The 18,031-nt window shown below is 39.8% G+C and overlaps 1 protein-coding gene across 1 annotated transcript in view; it reads right to left on the reverse strand.

The window, feature by feature from the left end:
- The window catches only part of LOC124619281 (histone acetyltransferase KAT7), a 581,212-nt gene extending 572,583 nt beyond the window's left edge, over positions 1-8,629 (reverse strand). The window contains exon 1 of the mRNA XM_047145550.1: positions 8,501-8,629. Coding sequence (XP_047001506.1) covers positions 8,501-8,518 — 18 coding nt within the window. The 5' untranslated portion in view covers positions 8,519-8,629. The remainder of the gene's footprint in view (positions 1-8,500) is intronic.
- Positions 8,630-18,031: the final 9,402 nt, after the last annotated feature.

The raw sequence follows: 18,031 nt of genomic DNA on the forward strand, positions 1-18,031 counted from the left end.
GATAGGCTGCGACTTCCTGGACTTGCACAACAGGGTTGAGAACTGTACTGTCCCCCTAAATAGGTCAGGTGCACAGAGGATGATGGAAATGTATTGGATCTAATGGCAACAAATAGACCCGACCTCTTTGAGGATGTACACTTTGAAACTGGTATCAGTAACCATGATGCAGTTGAGACAACAATGATTACCAAAGTACAATGGACAACTAAAACAAGCAGAAAGAGATATATATTCAGTAAACTAGATTTAAAAAAAAAAATCAGTGTGGAGGAACTTTGGCTCGAGTTTAAAAGAATAGTCGAATATGCACTGGACAGAACAGTTCATAATGGTAGGGAACCTCCATGGTATATATTCACAGTAAAGAAGCTTCTAAAGAAACAGAGATGACTGCATAATACACGTAAAACAAAGTGTATGGCTATAGATAGAGAGACGCTGAATGAAACACGTTTGGCTGCCAAAAGAGTAATGCGTGATGCCTTCAATAACTACTGTAGCAGAATATTGTCAAATGACATTTCACAAAATCCAGTGAAATTATTGTCGTATGTAGTGGCTGTTTGTGACACCAAAAATAAGTGTCCGGGCCCTAGCGAATGAGCCAGGAACTGAAATTGAGGGTAATGAAGCAAAAGCTGAAATGCTTAACTCTGTTTTAAAATGTTCCTTTAACAAAGGAAAACATAGGAGAATTGCCCCAATTTAATCCTTGTATGACTGAAAAGAGGAATGAAATAATTATTAGCACCAGTGGCATCGAGAAACAGCTGAAATCGTTAAAAAATTTAACAAAGCTGCAGGCCCTGATAGAATCCCTGTCAGATTCTACACTCAATTTGTGGCTCAGTTAGCCCTACTTCTTGCTATATTCTATCGTAGATCCTAGAACAATAAAGTGTGCCCAGTTCTTGGAAAAAGCACAGGTCACAGCCATCTACAAGAGGAGTAGTAAAAGTGATCCATAAAACTACTGTCCAATATCCATGACATTGATTTGTTGTAGAATCTTAGAACATATTCTGAGCTCAAACATAATGAGGTATCTTGAACAGAATGACCTCCTCAATGCCAACCAACACGGAGTCCGAAAACATCGACCATGTGAAACTCAACTTGCACTTTTCTCATATGACATACAGAAAGCATTGGATCAAGGCCACCAAGTAGATGCAGTGTTCCTTGATTTCCTAAAAAAACATCTGACTCAGTACTGCACCTACACTTATTCTCAAAAGTACAGTCGTATGGGATATCAAGTGAAATTTGTGACTGGATTGAGGACTTTTTGGCAGGGAGAGACACAGCATGTTATCTTGGATGGAGAGTGAGCATCAGATGAAGACGTAACTTTGGGTGTGCCCCAGAGAAATGTGTTGGGACCCTTGTTGTTCATGTTGCATATTAATGACCTTGCAGATAGTATTAATAGTAAAATTAGGCTTTTTGCAGATGATACAGTTATCTATAATGAAGTACTATCTGAGGGAAGCTGCATAAATATTCAGTCAGATCTTGATAAGATTTCAACATGGTGCAGAGATTGCCAACTTGCTCCATATGCTCAGAAATGTGAAATTGTGTACGTCACAAAACGAAAAAACATAGTATCTTATTACTATAATATCAATGAGTGACTGTTGGAATCTGCCAACTCATACAAATACCTGGGTGTAGCACTTTGTAGGTACATGAAATGGAATGACCACATAGGTAGACTTCAGTTTACTGGTAGAATACTGGGTAAGTGCAATCAGTCTACAAAAGAGATTGCTTGCAAATCACTTGTGCAACCAGTTCTAGAATATTGCTCAGGTATTTGGGACCCGTATCACACAGGACTAACAGGGGATATTGAAAGTATGCAGAGAAGGGCAGCAGCATGAATGGTCACAGGTTTGCTTAATCTATGGGGGTGTGTCACTGAGATACTAAAGGAACTGAAATGGCAGACTCTTGAAGACATACGTAAACTATCCCAAGAACGTCTATTAACAAAGATTCAAGAACCGGCTTTAAATGATTACTCTAGGGAAATACTACAACCACCTACAACCGCTAACACAGGGATTGTGAGGATAAGATTAGGATAATTACTGCACAACCACAGAGGCATTCAATCAATCATTCTTCCCACACTCCATACATGAATGGAACAGGAAGAAAATCTAATAAGAGGTACAATGGAATGTACCCTCTGCCATGCAGCTCATGGTGGTTTGCAGAGTATAGATGTAGATTCACTGAGATGATGCAGAGACTCACCTAGTGCAGCTTGTACAATGCTCCTAGTGCTCAAATGGTGAGCAACAATTACTCTGCTGAATGTAAAAAGCTGCCAATGGTTATTAGATTTTCGCACTTGAGAAATAATTGTCATTGAGGCACTCAGTACAGACAATGCAAGAAATGGTACTTCTGTGTCCAATGCATGAAGTGGAGAGAACAATCATTTTCAAAGGGAAGTAAAATGTTTACTGTTAAATACTTAAACGAAGAATGTCAGAATGAGTATTTAGACTCATCAAATCAACAAACAACCACACGAGACAAGATGGTATCACTTAATCTGTTTCTGAAGTACAATGGTGCCTAACTGTTCTTGGGAAATATAGGGAGACGAATGTCCATGGCAAATAATATGTATGAAACTTTTTAATTATTGTTAATAACTACCTACAGAAGTCTGAAGTACACCACATACTGCATATGTTTAATTACTGTTTGTATTAGAGTTTTATTTTCCCATCTCTCAACACTAGCTCTCTTCAAATTGACATTGTTTTTGCTTCAAGCACGTAAGACAGATGACATGTGACTATCACACTGGCTACAGAGCCAAGACACAGTAGCTCTGTGTGGGCTCTTAATAAGAAAGCAAGTTTGTACACTCAGCTATGTGATTTCAGCTCTCAGTTATGTGACTGACACTGTACAGGGTGGCCCAGAAATGTTGCGACAAACTTTGAGGGTTTGTAGAGGTTGTCTCGAGGAACAAATCGAGGCTAGGAACCTGTTTCTGGAAACAGCATCCAATAATGCTACTGAGTGTTGACATTATAGATGCCGGTACCTGCTACTAGTCCAGCCTTTGGCAAGAAATGTGACTTTGTATGCTGACAGATTGGAGGCAGAACATCCCACAATGTTGTTTGTTATTCAGTGATCATTACTGATTGCCATGATCGCCAGTGCAGAAGATGGAGCTAGCTGCTGTGTAGACAAGCCTCATCTCCTACGAATGCGATGCTCTGTTGCCTTGGTGGATGATGGTTTCTGACACAGGTTTCCATCTGCAGTTTCCTCCTTTACTCCAAAAAATATTGCAGATTTTAGAGGGTTTCAGAAGAAAAATAAACTGTAGATGGAAACCCATGTCCAAAACCATCATCCGAGGTAACAGATCATCTCATTCACAGGAGACAAGGCTTTTTTTCTATGTAGCTGCTAGCTCAATCTTCTCTACTGGCGATCGTGACAATCAGCTGCAATCACTGCATAACAAACAACATTGTGAAACATTCTACCTACAGTCAGTCAGGGTACGAAATAATATTTGCTGCGAAAGGGGTGGCCTAGTGGCATGACCTGGCATCTATAACTTTGATGCTCGGTAGCATCATTGGACGATGTTTATAGACATGGGTTCCTATACTTAAATTTGCCCCTCAAGACATCCTATACAGCCCCTCAAGCATTGTTGCAATGTTTTTAGGATACCTTGTACGGCGATTTGGTATCTTTATTCATTTCAGTGTTTACATTCGGAAAAATCATAAAAATGTTTCTAAATGCATTGGTGGCTGAATTACACTTCATCAGCATTCTTCCAATGATCTAATCTGGTCTCTGCCTTTCTCTGAGCTAGTATTATCCACCTTAAATCACTATAGAGGCTAGACAACTGCAATTTAATCCAGAAATTTAGAGATAAGCTGCTGTTATGGTGTTTAAATTGGATTATGAATATTTTTATCTTTTGTAGTTTACACATACCTACCAATAGTACTGGCCCCTGCAACCATAAGATATGCTAATATTTAACAAAACTTACTGTTACAATATGAAAGGTGTGGTAGTAAGTAGACAAATAATACTGAATCTATCATATTGTTTTAATTTAAATCACCTAATATCAAGTATCTTTTCACAACTGTAGCAATACAAGCCTACATGACACAAGCAGGTTAGAACAGGATGCATGAAACCTACACCACTTGGGAAGCTATACAAACTGGCCAGATTCTTAGACCCGCATTCCAAACAATTGTATATGAGCACACACAAATATTTCAACAGACTTTCGATGAGTGCCATGCTCTACATCATAAACTTAGACAACACTGTCTCTGGAGAGCAGCAACCTGATGCTACATTTATATTAAAATTATCAGTCAAGATTGCAATAATATTTGTTTATTTATCAGTTTGAGCTCCCGTTAAAGCTACCTTCAGAAATTTTGATCCCCTATGACAGGTACTGGCAGCTCCTTGGTTTTCTCGTGATAATATGATCATGCATGGTATACAATCGTGGTATCACAAGAAAACCACAGAGCCGCCAGCACTAGAGAGCCAAAAATTCTGAAGATGAGTTTAACATAAGCCAAAACCAGTAAATAAACAAATATTATTGCAATCTCGACCATTCATTTTAACATAAATGCTCTACATGTTGCTTCATATGGACATGAAAGACTTTTATCACACAAGAGATTCTTTAGCAATGAGCTAAATAAGCCCCCAAAAGCCAATCCTGCCTCACAAGAGATACCCTGAGGCAAAACATCATGCTGGAAGATTTGGAGAACATTGAATTACAACAGAACGGTGTAGCACCAGTAAAAACATATGTCATTAAATGAGGCTTCAAAGTTGAAGCAGACAACAAACATGACTGAGATGAAGTCCAGGATATGGAAAAATTACAATGTTCCAAATGCCCCATGAGGTGTTCCCCTAATGACATATGGCTCAACAAGAAACACTGGACGTAGCTCAATATTGAGCTGCAAAACTTTAAAACAGATTTTCTGGAGATGAAAAGCAAAGTAAATGCACCAAGCACATTGAGCAGGGGTCAACGGAAGCATTTGGGACTGGTGATTGGCTTTTGAACTTAGTCGTAGCAATGTCAAATATGGACAGTATATTTGAAAGTCGGCCTGTGAGAAGAGAGCTTTATGAAATAGGTAGGCTGCTTGATATGGCATTCTCTTGCAGTGAAGTGGATGAGTTTGATATGTGTGATGGATTCAACTGTGAAGTTCAACATGCATACATTGACAGATGAACTGTACGATATTTCAAGCATTATAGACTTCCTTCGGAGTCTGGTACAGGCCCGTTGGTGGGTCATATAAAATCCCATAACTGTGGAAAGCCTATCAAAATGATTTCAACCCATTTTTATGGGGAGCTGTTGAGTGAAATCTGATTCAACAGGAAACTTGGTTCATAAAATCTAGCAAGGTGATCTACAATATCATACATTTTATTTATTATGTTTGGTGTCAATCAGCTGTATGTATTTATGCCCATGAGTAATTATTTATTTATTGATTGTTTGCAGAAACGAGAGTGGGGAGCTGTATATTTTAAATTTTCTTCAACAAAAATAATCAAATCTTTAAAATATAATGTAATTGGTTAGACAAAAAATCTACTCACCAAGCAGCAGCAGAAGAAAATGTACAGAAACATTAAGTAAATGTGCAAGCTTTTTGAGCCAGTGGCTCTGTCCTCTGGTAGAAGGGTTGTTGGAGAAGGAAAAGGAATGAAGGAAAAGGACTGGCAAAGTTTAGGAAATGGGGAGAGTTCAGGAAAGTCCCATGTCAGGGGAGACTTACAGGACAAGTGCAGTCCCCAAGAATCAGTCTGTCCTCCCGTGACCCAGTGTTCCACATGACTTTTCCAAACTCTCCCCATTTCATAAACCATGTCCGTTCTTTTCCTTCATCCCTCTTCCTTCCCCTTCAACCCTTCTGCCAGAAGAAGGGGCCACTGGCTCTGAAAGCTTGCTTATTTACTTAACTTTCATATGCTTCTTTCTGTTTGCAAGGGCCTTTTTGGTTGGTTGGTTTGGGGAAGGAGACCAGACAGCGAGGTCATCGGTCTCATCGGATTAGGGAAGGACGGGGAAGGAAGTCGGCCGTGCCCTTTGAAAGGAACCATCCCGGCATTTGCCTGGAGCGATTTAGGGAAATCACGGAAAACCTAAATCAGGATGGCCGGACGCGGGATTGAACCGTCGTCCTCCCGAATGCGAGTCCAGTGTCTAACCACTGCGCCACCTCGCTCGGTGCAAGGGCCTTTTTCTCATGGAGTATTTCATAGGGGGTATGCAGACGGGATTGACTGAGGACAGGGGGTGTGGTAGAAATTATTTAGTTATATTCATTTCTTGGTTCCTATGATAAAGAAGAGTATTACAGTGTTTTGTTTTCCAACAGACTGTAGCAGTTATTTTTGTACAATTTTGTTTTTTGAGTAGTAAGCATGTTGTTAATATGCATTTATCCTGTTTTTGGGTTTTACTGTGAATGTACTAATGTGTGTTTAGTTGATATTAGGGATTTCTTTTACATTCATATCACTGATGTGTCATTTGATTTATTTGTGAATATTATATTTTGGGGGATGGTGGGTGCTGTGGGGCTTATCTGTATGTTAGGCACACGTAACAACAGATATCTTGAGTTGTAACTGTCTTGTTATTTTTTTTATTATAATTGTTTCATGCTCAATTAATACTGTGAAGTCATTTGAGCTGCATAGATACTAAATCTGACAAAGAAGTGAAACTTTCGAATCCTTTTTAAATGTCGCTTGCCATGGTATTGGCACAAGCCTTTTAGATTATCATCATTATCATAGAGTTTTCACAGTTCATATGAAACATCTCCTACCACAATAAACAAACAAACTGATGACATTGTATAAAATGAACCTCTATACCTAGGCTCAACTGCCTCTGTAGAGAAAGTCACTAACACAAGCATACACAGTAGCACTCAACTTTGAGGTAAGCTGGTCCAAATCCTCATGGAGGAAAATTTTCACTGCCAGTATTTGTCCAGCAAAAGGGAGAAAAGTAGTGGCACATTCTAGATTAAATTCCAAACCTCTCCAGAGTATATCATGAACTGAGGGTATGTGACACTGCTGATGATGATAGGCCTGTAGGATGGGGATGATAAGTTCAGTGACGGCCTTGGTGCTATTCAAGAGACATTGGCTACCTGTTGGGACTAGGTTTCATCCATAAAAAATCCAACATTATGCTGCACATGCAATCACCACAGTCATCCACATGACACTTCGTAACAGATCAGAGGAGGACAATAGCAAAACCACATCCATTAGGACCTTGCGGGAAAGCAATGCAGACTTCCTGCATCTGCTCCACAGCCCTCACTTCCTGAGTATGGGTTCATTTTGACTCTGCTTAGAGATCGAAAATCATCCTTTGCTCTGGATTTTACATAATACACTACCCCTGAAGTTTTCCAAGCACAAATGCGTTAACACCTTCGCTAACAGGGCAAAAGAACGAAGTATTACCGATGAATACTTCTTAATGTATAGGGCAAGTATCTCAGATTATATTGTATGTAACTGTGCAACAGTGTGATACATGCCTTTGCCGATAAAAATGCCATCGAAGCTATATAACATAATACAGGATACTTCAGCAGTTATCGAAATGAAACTGATGAAAGTGTTTGCTAATTCTAGGAAAAAGATAATCCAATGATTCAAAATTATTGAACGCGCGTTTACCACGAACTTGTAAAATGATTGGCACATTTCGAGTTTCGTACGGTTAGTGCCAACTGACTTCAATGTAGTTTGAGGAGCTAGAAGCCAGCTATCAGTTAACCACGATTTCGGATAGTAAACAAGTAAGATAAAACACAACGCACTTTACCTTCAATGTTTTACTATTGATAGTAGCACATCGAATCCTAAATATGAGGGGTAAACAAAAACAATAACACGATGAATGTGCCAAAAGCAATAACAGCACGCTTTAATGAGCGAACTACAGTGTGTCAGTAAGCTACAAATGTTTACTTCCATAGTCCCTCGTAATACGTAAACAAAGGCAAGCATACTTAGTATTAGCTACATTTTACACGCACAGTAACATTAATAAGAAACACCTTATATTGCATCGACGATAAACGTAAACTAATCCACTAAATGTAGCAACGTCATTTAGAAACACACAAACTTTCACAAAACAGGAAGCGTAGATAGTCAGCTGTAAGCAAATCCGGATTGGCAGTCATTGTTTTGTATAAAATTCGATGTCTAGTTGTACTGTGCAGCTCATGAACTGTTATATTTCGCTTAAGGATTTACTGAAAGTTACACTTTTGACTGAAAATTAAAGCTTATACTGATGCTGTGCTCGTTACAACAGTCAATAAACACATAGTTATGATTAAGTCAGCGTATTTTCTATTAGTATTCAAGCTCAGCATAACATTACCTTTTCTTTTGAAATCATGTCTCACCGCAGCCTACCCGACACCAAATGATCAATAACAGCGCGTATCTGTCAAAACATTAAAACATCTACAATCAACACATTAAACCGCGCAAACACCTACTCGTCAAAGATACTCCATTCTACGGAATCCATTTTGACTATCGATATATTGACAGTCGATGTTCCAAAATCATTTCTTCTAAACGAAACGATTAATATGTGCGTTCCCATATACGCCGAAAGCCTGCACATGCATACGTGTAGAAATTCTCATGTGAACCAATTTGCCTGTGGAAACCTTCTGTTGGCATATTGAGGTGAAAGTCAGAAACGTCAAAAAACTTTTTAACTGGGTTTCCACACGCAGTGAGAAGTTAATACATACATCCACCAACCATCGCCTTTGGAGTCCAGTAAATGTAAACAAATGCGCATGCATGGCTGGAATTTCCGGTGTTTGGTTTGTTTATTCAACATGGCGACAACTGACGTAAGTCGTATGTCGTTAATTGTAGCAGTGCAATTAGCTGAAGAGTGTACAGGAATGTCAACCGAAAGAAAACGATCCCAAATATATTACGTACAAGAAGGCATTTATCATGGAAACATTGGGGGCATCAAACACACCAATGAAACCGTTACCGGTGGAAGTGTTGTTCGAATATTATTTTCAATTCAGGAAAACTAACTTTGAATTCAGTCTGAGCTGTAGTTCTTCCTCAACGTGATACTCAGAAACAGGCATGCGAGATGCCACGACAGATGTGATAATATTACTTACACAGTGCTGAGCATGTCTTTAAATAGCACAAATAATGTCTTGGTTGTAATCTTACTGCCAACAACAAAAGGATGAGCAAAATCTGGATAATTACAGCACTTTACAGCAGATTTTTATAAAGAGTCGTGCTCTCCATGATTGTGTTATTTGTCTAATTATTATTGTGAGCAACGTGCTGCCAAGAAGATGAATTTCCTCTGTTAGCCCACATTAACTTTGTGGATTGCGCAAGACAGCAACAGAAGTCAAGGCGTTTGATATTGTGTATCGTCAGCAGATGAAATGAAATAAGAATTTATGTCGTCGACCGAGCTATTTTCAGTCAATGGTAGAAGTGAATTTAACGTACCACTGTTTCCTGCCAACTATTCTGATAGCTCAGAGACGTCAGTAGTACGAAACACTCAAGAACTATGTTAAGGGAAACTGTGTCGACAACAGGCAGTGCATAAAAACTACACCCCATACTCAGGTTGATGTGTTGCTTTGATTTTTGCCTGTCTGGAAGGCTCAGCACACACATTTCACTTTTATTGATAAAGCAGAAATATATTTTAACAATTACAAATACTGATAGCGGATAACATTGATTGTTTTGATTATTATTGACCCGATTCCAATAGGCTGTTACTAGTTAGTTACAAGTGCCATGGATCACAGCGATGTGAACGAGTCATCGTACAGTCATATTCCAAATTAAATTGTACATGCAGTTACATTCTGAGCCTTTTTATATTTTTTTACTCATAGGCTAGTTCTCAAAGAGAAAGTTTCTCAGTTTGTTATCAAATTTTACCTTTCCATCTGTCGGACATTTTATGTCACTATGCAAGGGATCAAAAATTTTTGTAGCGGCATGGTGCAGCCTTTCTTGTGCCAAAGACAACAACCTTAATATGGAGTAATGAATGTCACTTTTTCGTCTGGTATTGTAATTATGAACTTCATTGTTCCTTTTGAACTGCAGTGGTTTATTTACAACAGGCTGCCTGAGGAATAAATACACTGTGAAGCAGCAGCCAGAATGCCAAATCTCTTAAACATATGTCTACAAGGTTACTGTGGGTGAGCACCACATATTATTCTTAAAGCACATTTGCACAATGAAGTCTTTCTGTCTTACAGATGAGTTACCCCTGAACATTATTCCATACGATATTACTGAATGAAAATACGCAAAATATATTAGCTTACTAATGTGCCTCTCCCCAAGAGTTGCTGAACTAAGTTTCAATTTTTTTTAATTGTTTTTTTTATTTGTTATCAGTATGGATGCCTAGGAATTTTGGAGTTTCCAACCTATTTATCATTTCCTCACCATGTATTACACATTCATTGTTATGGTACCTCCAGAAGTGCAGAACTGACCATGTTGTATCTTTTTAAAATTGAGGGCAAGACCATTTGCAGAAAACTAGTTAATGATACTTTTAAGACTTTATTTATCATGTCTTCTGTTTCTGTACATATGTTTGGATTGATTACAATACTAGTATCATCTGCAAAAAATTCTGGTTGTTGTATAACAGGCAGAAGATTGTTGGCATATATGAGTAACAGTAGTGGACCTAAGAGTGAACATAGGCCTACATGATGTCTCTCCAGTCAAAATTCTGTCCCTGGACTATATGGCTTAAATGGATATCTACAACTCCCTGCATTCTTTTGGTTAGATGTGGCATTAGCCATTGGTTGCCCGTATCATCAATCCCACAAAATGTTAAATTATCTAGGAAATACTGTGATTCATACAGTTAAATGCCACGGAAAAGGCACAGAAAATACCAGCCGACACTATTTTGTTATTAAAACTGGTGAGTGAATGTGTAAACGGCATTCTCAGCAGAGCAACCCTTCTGAAACCCAAACTGTGATTCGCTAAGGATACTATTGTTGCTAAGATGAGATAGCATTCTCGAATTTTGGAGAATGATGTCGGACTTAAACAGGCCAGTAGTTATTGACATTCCTCTTCATCACCTTTCTTAAAGAGGGGTTTCGCAGTGGCATATTTCAGTCTCTGGAAAAATGCTTTGAGTGATTCAGATAAGACTGGGCTTATTACATGAGACCAATTTTTCAGTACTCTATTGGAAGAACCATCAAAACCAGGTGAGCTTTTATTTTCAAGAGAATGTATAATTTTCTTAATTTCAGAAGGAGAAGCTGGTGATACATTCTTCTTTTATTCCATTGGCACTACATCCCGGGGTGGGACTTGGCCTTCTCAATAATTTTCTGCCATTACTTTCTGGACTTTGCTGTGGACCTCCAGTTACGGTAACCGACTCGGGCAGCGTCCTGTCCAACCTCATCGCTCCTTCTCAACCGAGGTCATCCTCTTGCTCTTCTTCCTCTAGGTTCAATGCAGCAGGCTTTCCTTGCGGGATCTGTCTAATCAAGTTGCATTATAGGATATATCCAGCCCATCTCAGTCTACACAGCTTTATGAACTTGACCACATCATCCTCCTTATAGTAGTCATAAAGTTCTTGATTCCTTTGCCTTCTCCTGGTCCTATTTTCATATACAGGTTCAAAAATCCTCCTCAATATACTTTCATGTGATCTCAGTTTCTTTTTGCCCTGCATTGTAATTGTTCATGTTTCTGAGCCATAAGTAAGTACTGGGTATATCAGTGTTTTGTAAAGTTGGCTCTGAATCCCTCGTGATAGAAGCTTGGATTTAAAATGTCGCAACATTCCAAAGTAGCATTTGTTAGAAGCACCTCTGCGAGCCATAATTTCAGTAAAGGTGGTGCCATTTGCTTTTATCTTTGAGCCCAGACAGGTGAAACATTTCACTCTCTCAAATGTCATTCCATCAAGGGTTATTGTGGCCTGTAAAGGTTGGATAGTGCCATTATACATATACTTCATCTTTCCTTCATTAATTTTCAGGCCCATCTTCTCTGCACTCTGTAGAGCTGAACTTGTGCCTTGTAGATCTCTATATGTTCTGCTCATTAAATCCGAGTTATCTGCATGTCCCAGCAATTGTACAGACCTATATTAGATAGTACCTCTTGTCTGAATACCCGATTTGCGTACCACTTTTTCAAGTGCCAGGTTGAAAAGTAGGCAGGAAAGCCCATCTCCTTGCCTTAGCCCAGTTCAAGTGGGAAATTGACTTCGCTCGAATGGCACACTGGGGGTACTTCGAGGTGACCTATTAAATGCACGTTTTCCAGGCACTCGAAACTCCTGCATTGCCTCATAAAGTTTGGCCCAGTGTAACGTGTCATATGCAGATTTAAAGTCGAGAAAAGATTGTGCACACCAACATTGAATCCATTGGACTTTTCTAGTATTTGTTGGATAGTAAATATCTGGTTTACAGTTGGTCTGAACCCGCATTGATAGCTTCCAATAATGCCTTCTGCTATAGTTGAAAGTCTACTAAACAGGATATTTGATAGTACTTTATACATAATATTTAAGAGTGTTATGCCTCTGTAATTGCTGTATTCAAATAGATCTCCTTTCTTATGCACCAGACACACTATCCCTACATTCCATTTTTCTGGCTACTCTACCTCTTCCCTGATGAGGCACACAGTCTTGTAGATACTAAGCTTTAGCTTAACTCCTCCAGTTTTCAATTGTTCAGATGTTATATTGTCAGTCCCTGGTGCTTTATTGTTCCTCAGTCGGGCAATTGTTTTGTTCGTTCCCCTTGGGAAGGGGGAGGTACTATGACATCATCTTCTGACGAGACTGGGATATCTTCAGTAGAGGACTCTGAAGCATCCAACAGTTCACTGAAATGCTCTACCCAGCACTCCATTACCTCTTGATCATTGGCTAGTAGTGTGCCATTTTTACTTTCACATAGGTTGATACGCGGCTTAAATGCTCTTCTTTCACTATTAATTTTCTAACATCATTTGTTTTTCCCATTGTCTCCAGTTCTTCAATCTGCTTTCTTTCCCATTCCCTTCTCTTTCTCCGATGTAGTTTCTTCTCTTCTTTCCTTTTATCTTGATAATTTATTACTGCTAGAGGAGTATATGATTTCTCAAGCGTTTTCCTGTATGCCAGATTTTTCTCCTGACTTATTCTCTTACATTCACATCAAACAAGGAATTCCTCAGTTGTCTTCCTTCTTTACCTAGCACTTGTTCTGCTGCCTTAATGACTGCATCCCTGCAAGCAATCCATTCCTGATCCAGATTATCACTTACACTAGGGGTGTAGAATGCAAGATTCTCAGCAACCTTCTCAGAGTGCATTTTGGAGATGTCTTCATTTCTTAGCTTCGATACCATACACTTATGTTGAGGTATTCCTTTGACTTTCTTGCATTGGATATTCGAGCTCTTAGTTTCACAATTACACGGTAGTGGTCTGAATCTACATTAACTCCTATCTAAGTACGTACATCTAGTAAGTTTGAGGAATGCCTGCCATCAATAATTACCTGATCAATTTGGTTGAAGGTACACTTATCAGGGCTGCACCATATTGCTTTATGAATCCTTTTGTGTGGGAACATTGCTCTACCTACAGCCATGTTATGACTCTGTGGCCATTGTCATTTGTGTATTCAAGGAGGCTGTGCTTTCCTATTGCTGCGAGGTAATGGTCTTCTTTACCAATCTTTGCATTGAGGTCTCCAGTAATTATTTTAATGTCATACACAGGGCATCTGTCAAGTTCTCTTGAGATTCTCACAGAAAGTGTCTTTATCCTGGTCATCTGATACTTCTGAGGATGCACGTACATTGATCAATGAGTAGTTTGAGAATCGGGTTTTCCATCTCATATGTGAGATTCTAGATGTTATTCCAGTGAATCCACTCACTAGGTGCTTAAATTTTGTCTTACCATGAACCCTGTACCAAATTCATGGTGGCTCTCTGAACCATGGTAGAAAATTATACAGCTTCCCATATCAAGCACTCCATGTCCAATCCATTGCATTTCCTGTAGGGCAGTTGGTTTTATCGAGTTGGTCTAGCAGTGACCTCTAGCTATTGTACGTTCCAGGTTCCAATAAACACATCGTATTTTCATTTGCCTTTGTCAGTGCCATGTCATCATCTATAAATCCATATGGCTTCTTTACTTTGAGGCTTCTGAACAAGAATTTTTTTTTTACAGGGAGGGGTTGTTAGCCACTTGCCCGACTCCCAACTTGGGGGAGCAGGATTTGTATGAAGTTTACTCCTGTAGGGAAGCTGGCTTCACTACGCCTATAGAGCCCTCCCTGCTCTTTGTTGTGGGACACACTTTGTGTGGCTCCTTTGTCAAGACCACTCCGGCTTGGTGACCCTGCCAGTGGCTACGCTACCGCCGATGCAGCTCTTGACTTCATCAGAGCATGCAAACCCTCCCGCCTGGCACTGAAGGTGCCTCCGATTAGGCGGCATCCCCTGGGAGGGGGTGATACATTCATACGACTGAATTTTATGAAAGTTACTTTTTCAACATACTACTGCAATTTTGTGTCCCTATGCTTTTTATCATATTTTAGAAATGATTATAAAATGCATTTGCTCCATATGACTCATCATTTATTGTCCTTCCTGTTTGTTCTTTAGTGATTTTATCTTGTTTTGTGGCTGGTTGTCCAGTCTCTTGTTTCATTACATTGCATATGGCCTCAATCTGTCATTGGAAGTACTAATTTCTGACATGTTATTTGATATTTTAATAACCTTCCTTAATAATTTTGAGTAGTTTTTATAATGTGCAGTTACTGCAGCATCTGTACTTGTTCTTGCCAAAAGATACATATCCCATTTTCTCAGGTTACCTTCCATTAGGAAAGTGAGTGCACTCAGCAACTGTTATGTGATTTATAAATTATAGAGCACAGGAATCAGTCGTCCTTTCTTTTTTGCAGGTTTTATTACACAAACCCAGATTTCGGCTAGTGCCTAACCACTATAAATGCATTATTTTTTAATCTTGATGCACGTTAGTTCCCTGTTCTTCGGGCATCAGTCACAGTTCTTGTCCTTTCTCGATATGCTTCGATCCCTCGAGTGTTCCATGGCCTTCTACATTTCTGTTTAGTGCCGTTTTGATTAGCTTATTTGGAAATTAAGTTGCAGCATGACCAGAACCAAAAATAATAACTGCAATGTTATCAGCATATCATAATCTTATAATACAACATAAGTGAGGTCAGCCTGAAGCTTGGCTTTCTTGCCAGTCATTTTATGTTCACTGTGTATATGCCTACATAGCTGATATATGTATTGGTCAACTTAAAACCATTCCCTACACTTGAGCATTCACGAATGTATCGGTGTGTTTCTTGAATTATATTAGTTTGCTGCGTTTGTTGTTATTTTTAGGATTAAACCATCCTTTTATTTCATATCATTCACAGCTACATAGTTTGAGCCATGTAATTATTCTCAAGTGCATGCAGTACATATCATTAGTACATAGTTAAAATAAAGCCGTGACACAGCCGTTCATTGTTTAGTCAAAAGGATAAAAAGAGAAATTAGATGGTGTAACCTGTTGAATGCACATACTTACAGTACTTGTCCACATCACACAATGTTATGAGCTTTTAGAAAGCTCATTATGTACTTGCTGCACTAAATAACCCAAGTCTGTATTTCAGCAAAATGCTTTTATTCCAAAGCTCCAGAAACTATTAAAACAATTGGGAATCAGAGTGCAATAGACTAGTGGAAGGTGACCTGATAGTCACCAATTCAGCAATGTTCCCAGACTTCATGTCGTGTCAGCCTGACAGCACTGTTTATTCGAATTGCTAACCTCCAACCATAGGTACTGGTAGACAGGGCATGATTAATTTGAAGTATTATTAGTTTAATTTAATGGCATTTATTGAAAACTGCTGAGGTGTTGTTTAATGGGGCCCCTTAGGGATATGGCAGCAAGAGAGGGGAAGAAAACCAATGTGTACTCCGTGTGCATACCGGGGGGAGTCATTCCAGATGTGGAAAGGGTCCTTCCGGATGCCATGAAGGGTATAGGGTGCACCCATCTGCAGGTGGTCGCTCATGTCGGCACCAATGATGTGTGTCACTATGGATCGGAGGAAATCCTCTCTGGCTTCCGGCGGCTATCTGATTTGGTGAAGACTGCCAGTCTCGCTAGCGGGATGAAAGCAGAGCTCACCATCTGCAGCATCGTCGACAGGACTGACTGCGGACCTTTGGTACAGAGCTGAGTGGAGGGTCTGAATCAGAGGCTGAGACGGTTCTGCGACCGTGTGGGCTGCAGATTCCTCGACTTGCGCCATAGGGTGGTGGGGTTTCGGGTTCCGCTGGATAGGTCAGGAGTCCACTACACGCAACAAGCGGCTACACGGGTAGCAGGGGTTGTGTGGTGTGGGCTGGGCGGTTTTTTAGGTTAGATGGCCTTGGGCAAGTACAGAAAGGGCAACAGCCTCAACAGGTGCGCTGCAAAGTCAGCAATCAGTATTGTAATTGTAAACTGTCGAAGCTGCGTTGGTAAAGTACCGGAACTTCAAGCGCTGATAGAAGGCACCGAAGCTGAAATCGTTATAGGTACAGAAAGCTGGCTGAAGCCAGAGCTAAATTCTGCCGAAACTTTTACAAAGGTACAGACGGTGTTTAGAAAGGATAGATTGCATGCAACCGGTGGTGGAGTGTTCGTCGCTGTTAGTAGTAGTTTATCCTGTAGTGAAGTAGAAGTGTGAATTATTATGGGTGGAGGTTACACTCAACAACCGAGATAGGTTAATAATTGGCTCCTTTTACCGACCTCCCGACTCAGCAGCATTAGTGGCAGAACAACTGAGAGAAAATTTGGAATACATTTCACATAAATTTTCTCAGCATGTTATAGTCTTAGGTGGACATTTCAATTTACCAGATATAGGCTGGGACACTCAGATGTTTAGGACGGGTGGTAGGGACAGAGCATCGAGTGACATTATACTGAGTGCACTATCCGAAAATTACCTCGAGCAATTAAACAGAGAACCGACTCGTGGAGATAACATCTTGGACCTACTGATAACAAACAGACCCGAACTTTTCGACTCTGTATGTGCAGAACAGGGAATCAGTGATCATAAGGCCGTTGCAGCATCCCTGAATATGGAAGTTAATAGGAATATAAAAAAAGGGAGGAAGGTTTATCTGTTTAGCAAGAGTAATAGAAGGCAGATTTCAGACTACCTAACAGATCAAAACGAAAATTTCTGTTCCGACACTGACGATGTCGAGTGTTTATGGAAAAAGTTCAAGGCAATCGTAAAATGCGTTTTAGACAGGTACTTGCCGAGTAAAACTGTGAGGGACGGGAAAAACCCACCGTGGTACAACAACAAAGTTAGGAAACTACTCCGAAAGCAAAGAGAGCTTCACTCCAAGTTTAAACGCAGCCAAAACCTCTCAGACAAACAGAAGTTAAACGATGTCAAAGTTAGCGTAAGGAGGGCAATGCGTGAAGTGTTCAGTGAATTCGAAAGTAAAATTCTATGTACTGACTTGACAGAAAATCCTAGGAAGTTCTGGTCTTACGTTAAATCAGTAAGTGGCTCGAAACAGCATATCCAGACACTCCGGGATGATGATGGCATTGAAACAGAGAATGACACGCGTAAAGCTGAAATATTAAACACCTTTTTCCAAAGCTGTTTCACAGTGGAAGACCGCACTGCAGTTCCTTCTCTAAATCCTCGCAGAAACGAAAAAATGGCTGACATCGAAATAAGTGTCCAAGGAATAGAAAAGCAACTGGAATCACTCAACAGAGGAAAGTCCACTGGACCTGACGGGATACCAATTTGAT

This window comes from Schistocerca americana, chromosome 6 (assembly GCF_021461395.2).
Source record: "Schistocerca americana isolate TAMUIC-IGC-003095 chromosome 6, iqSchAmer2.1, whole genome shotgun sequence".
In the NCBI taxonomy this organism is placed as follows: domain Eukaryota; kingdom Metazoa; phylum Arthropoda; class Insecta; order Orthoptera; family Acrididae; genus Schistocerca; species Schistocerca americana.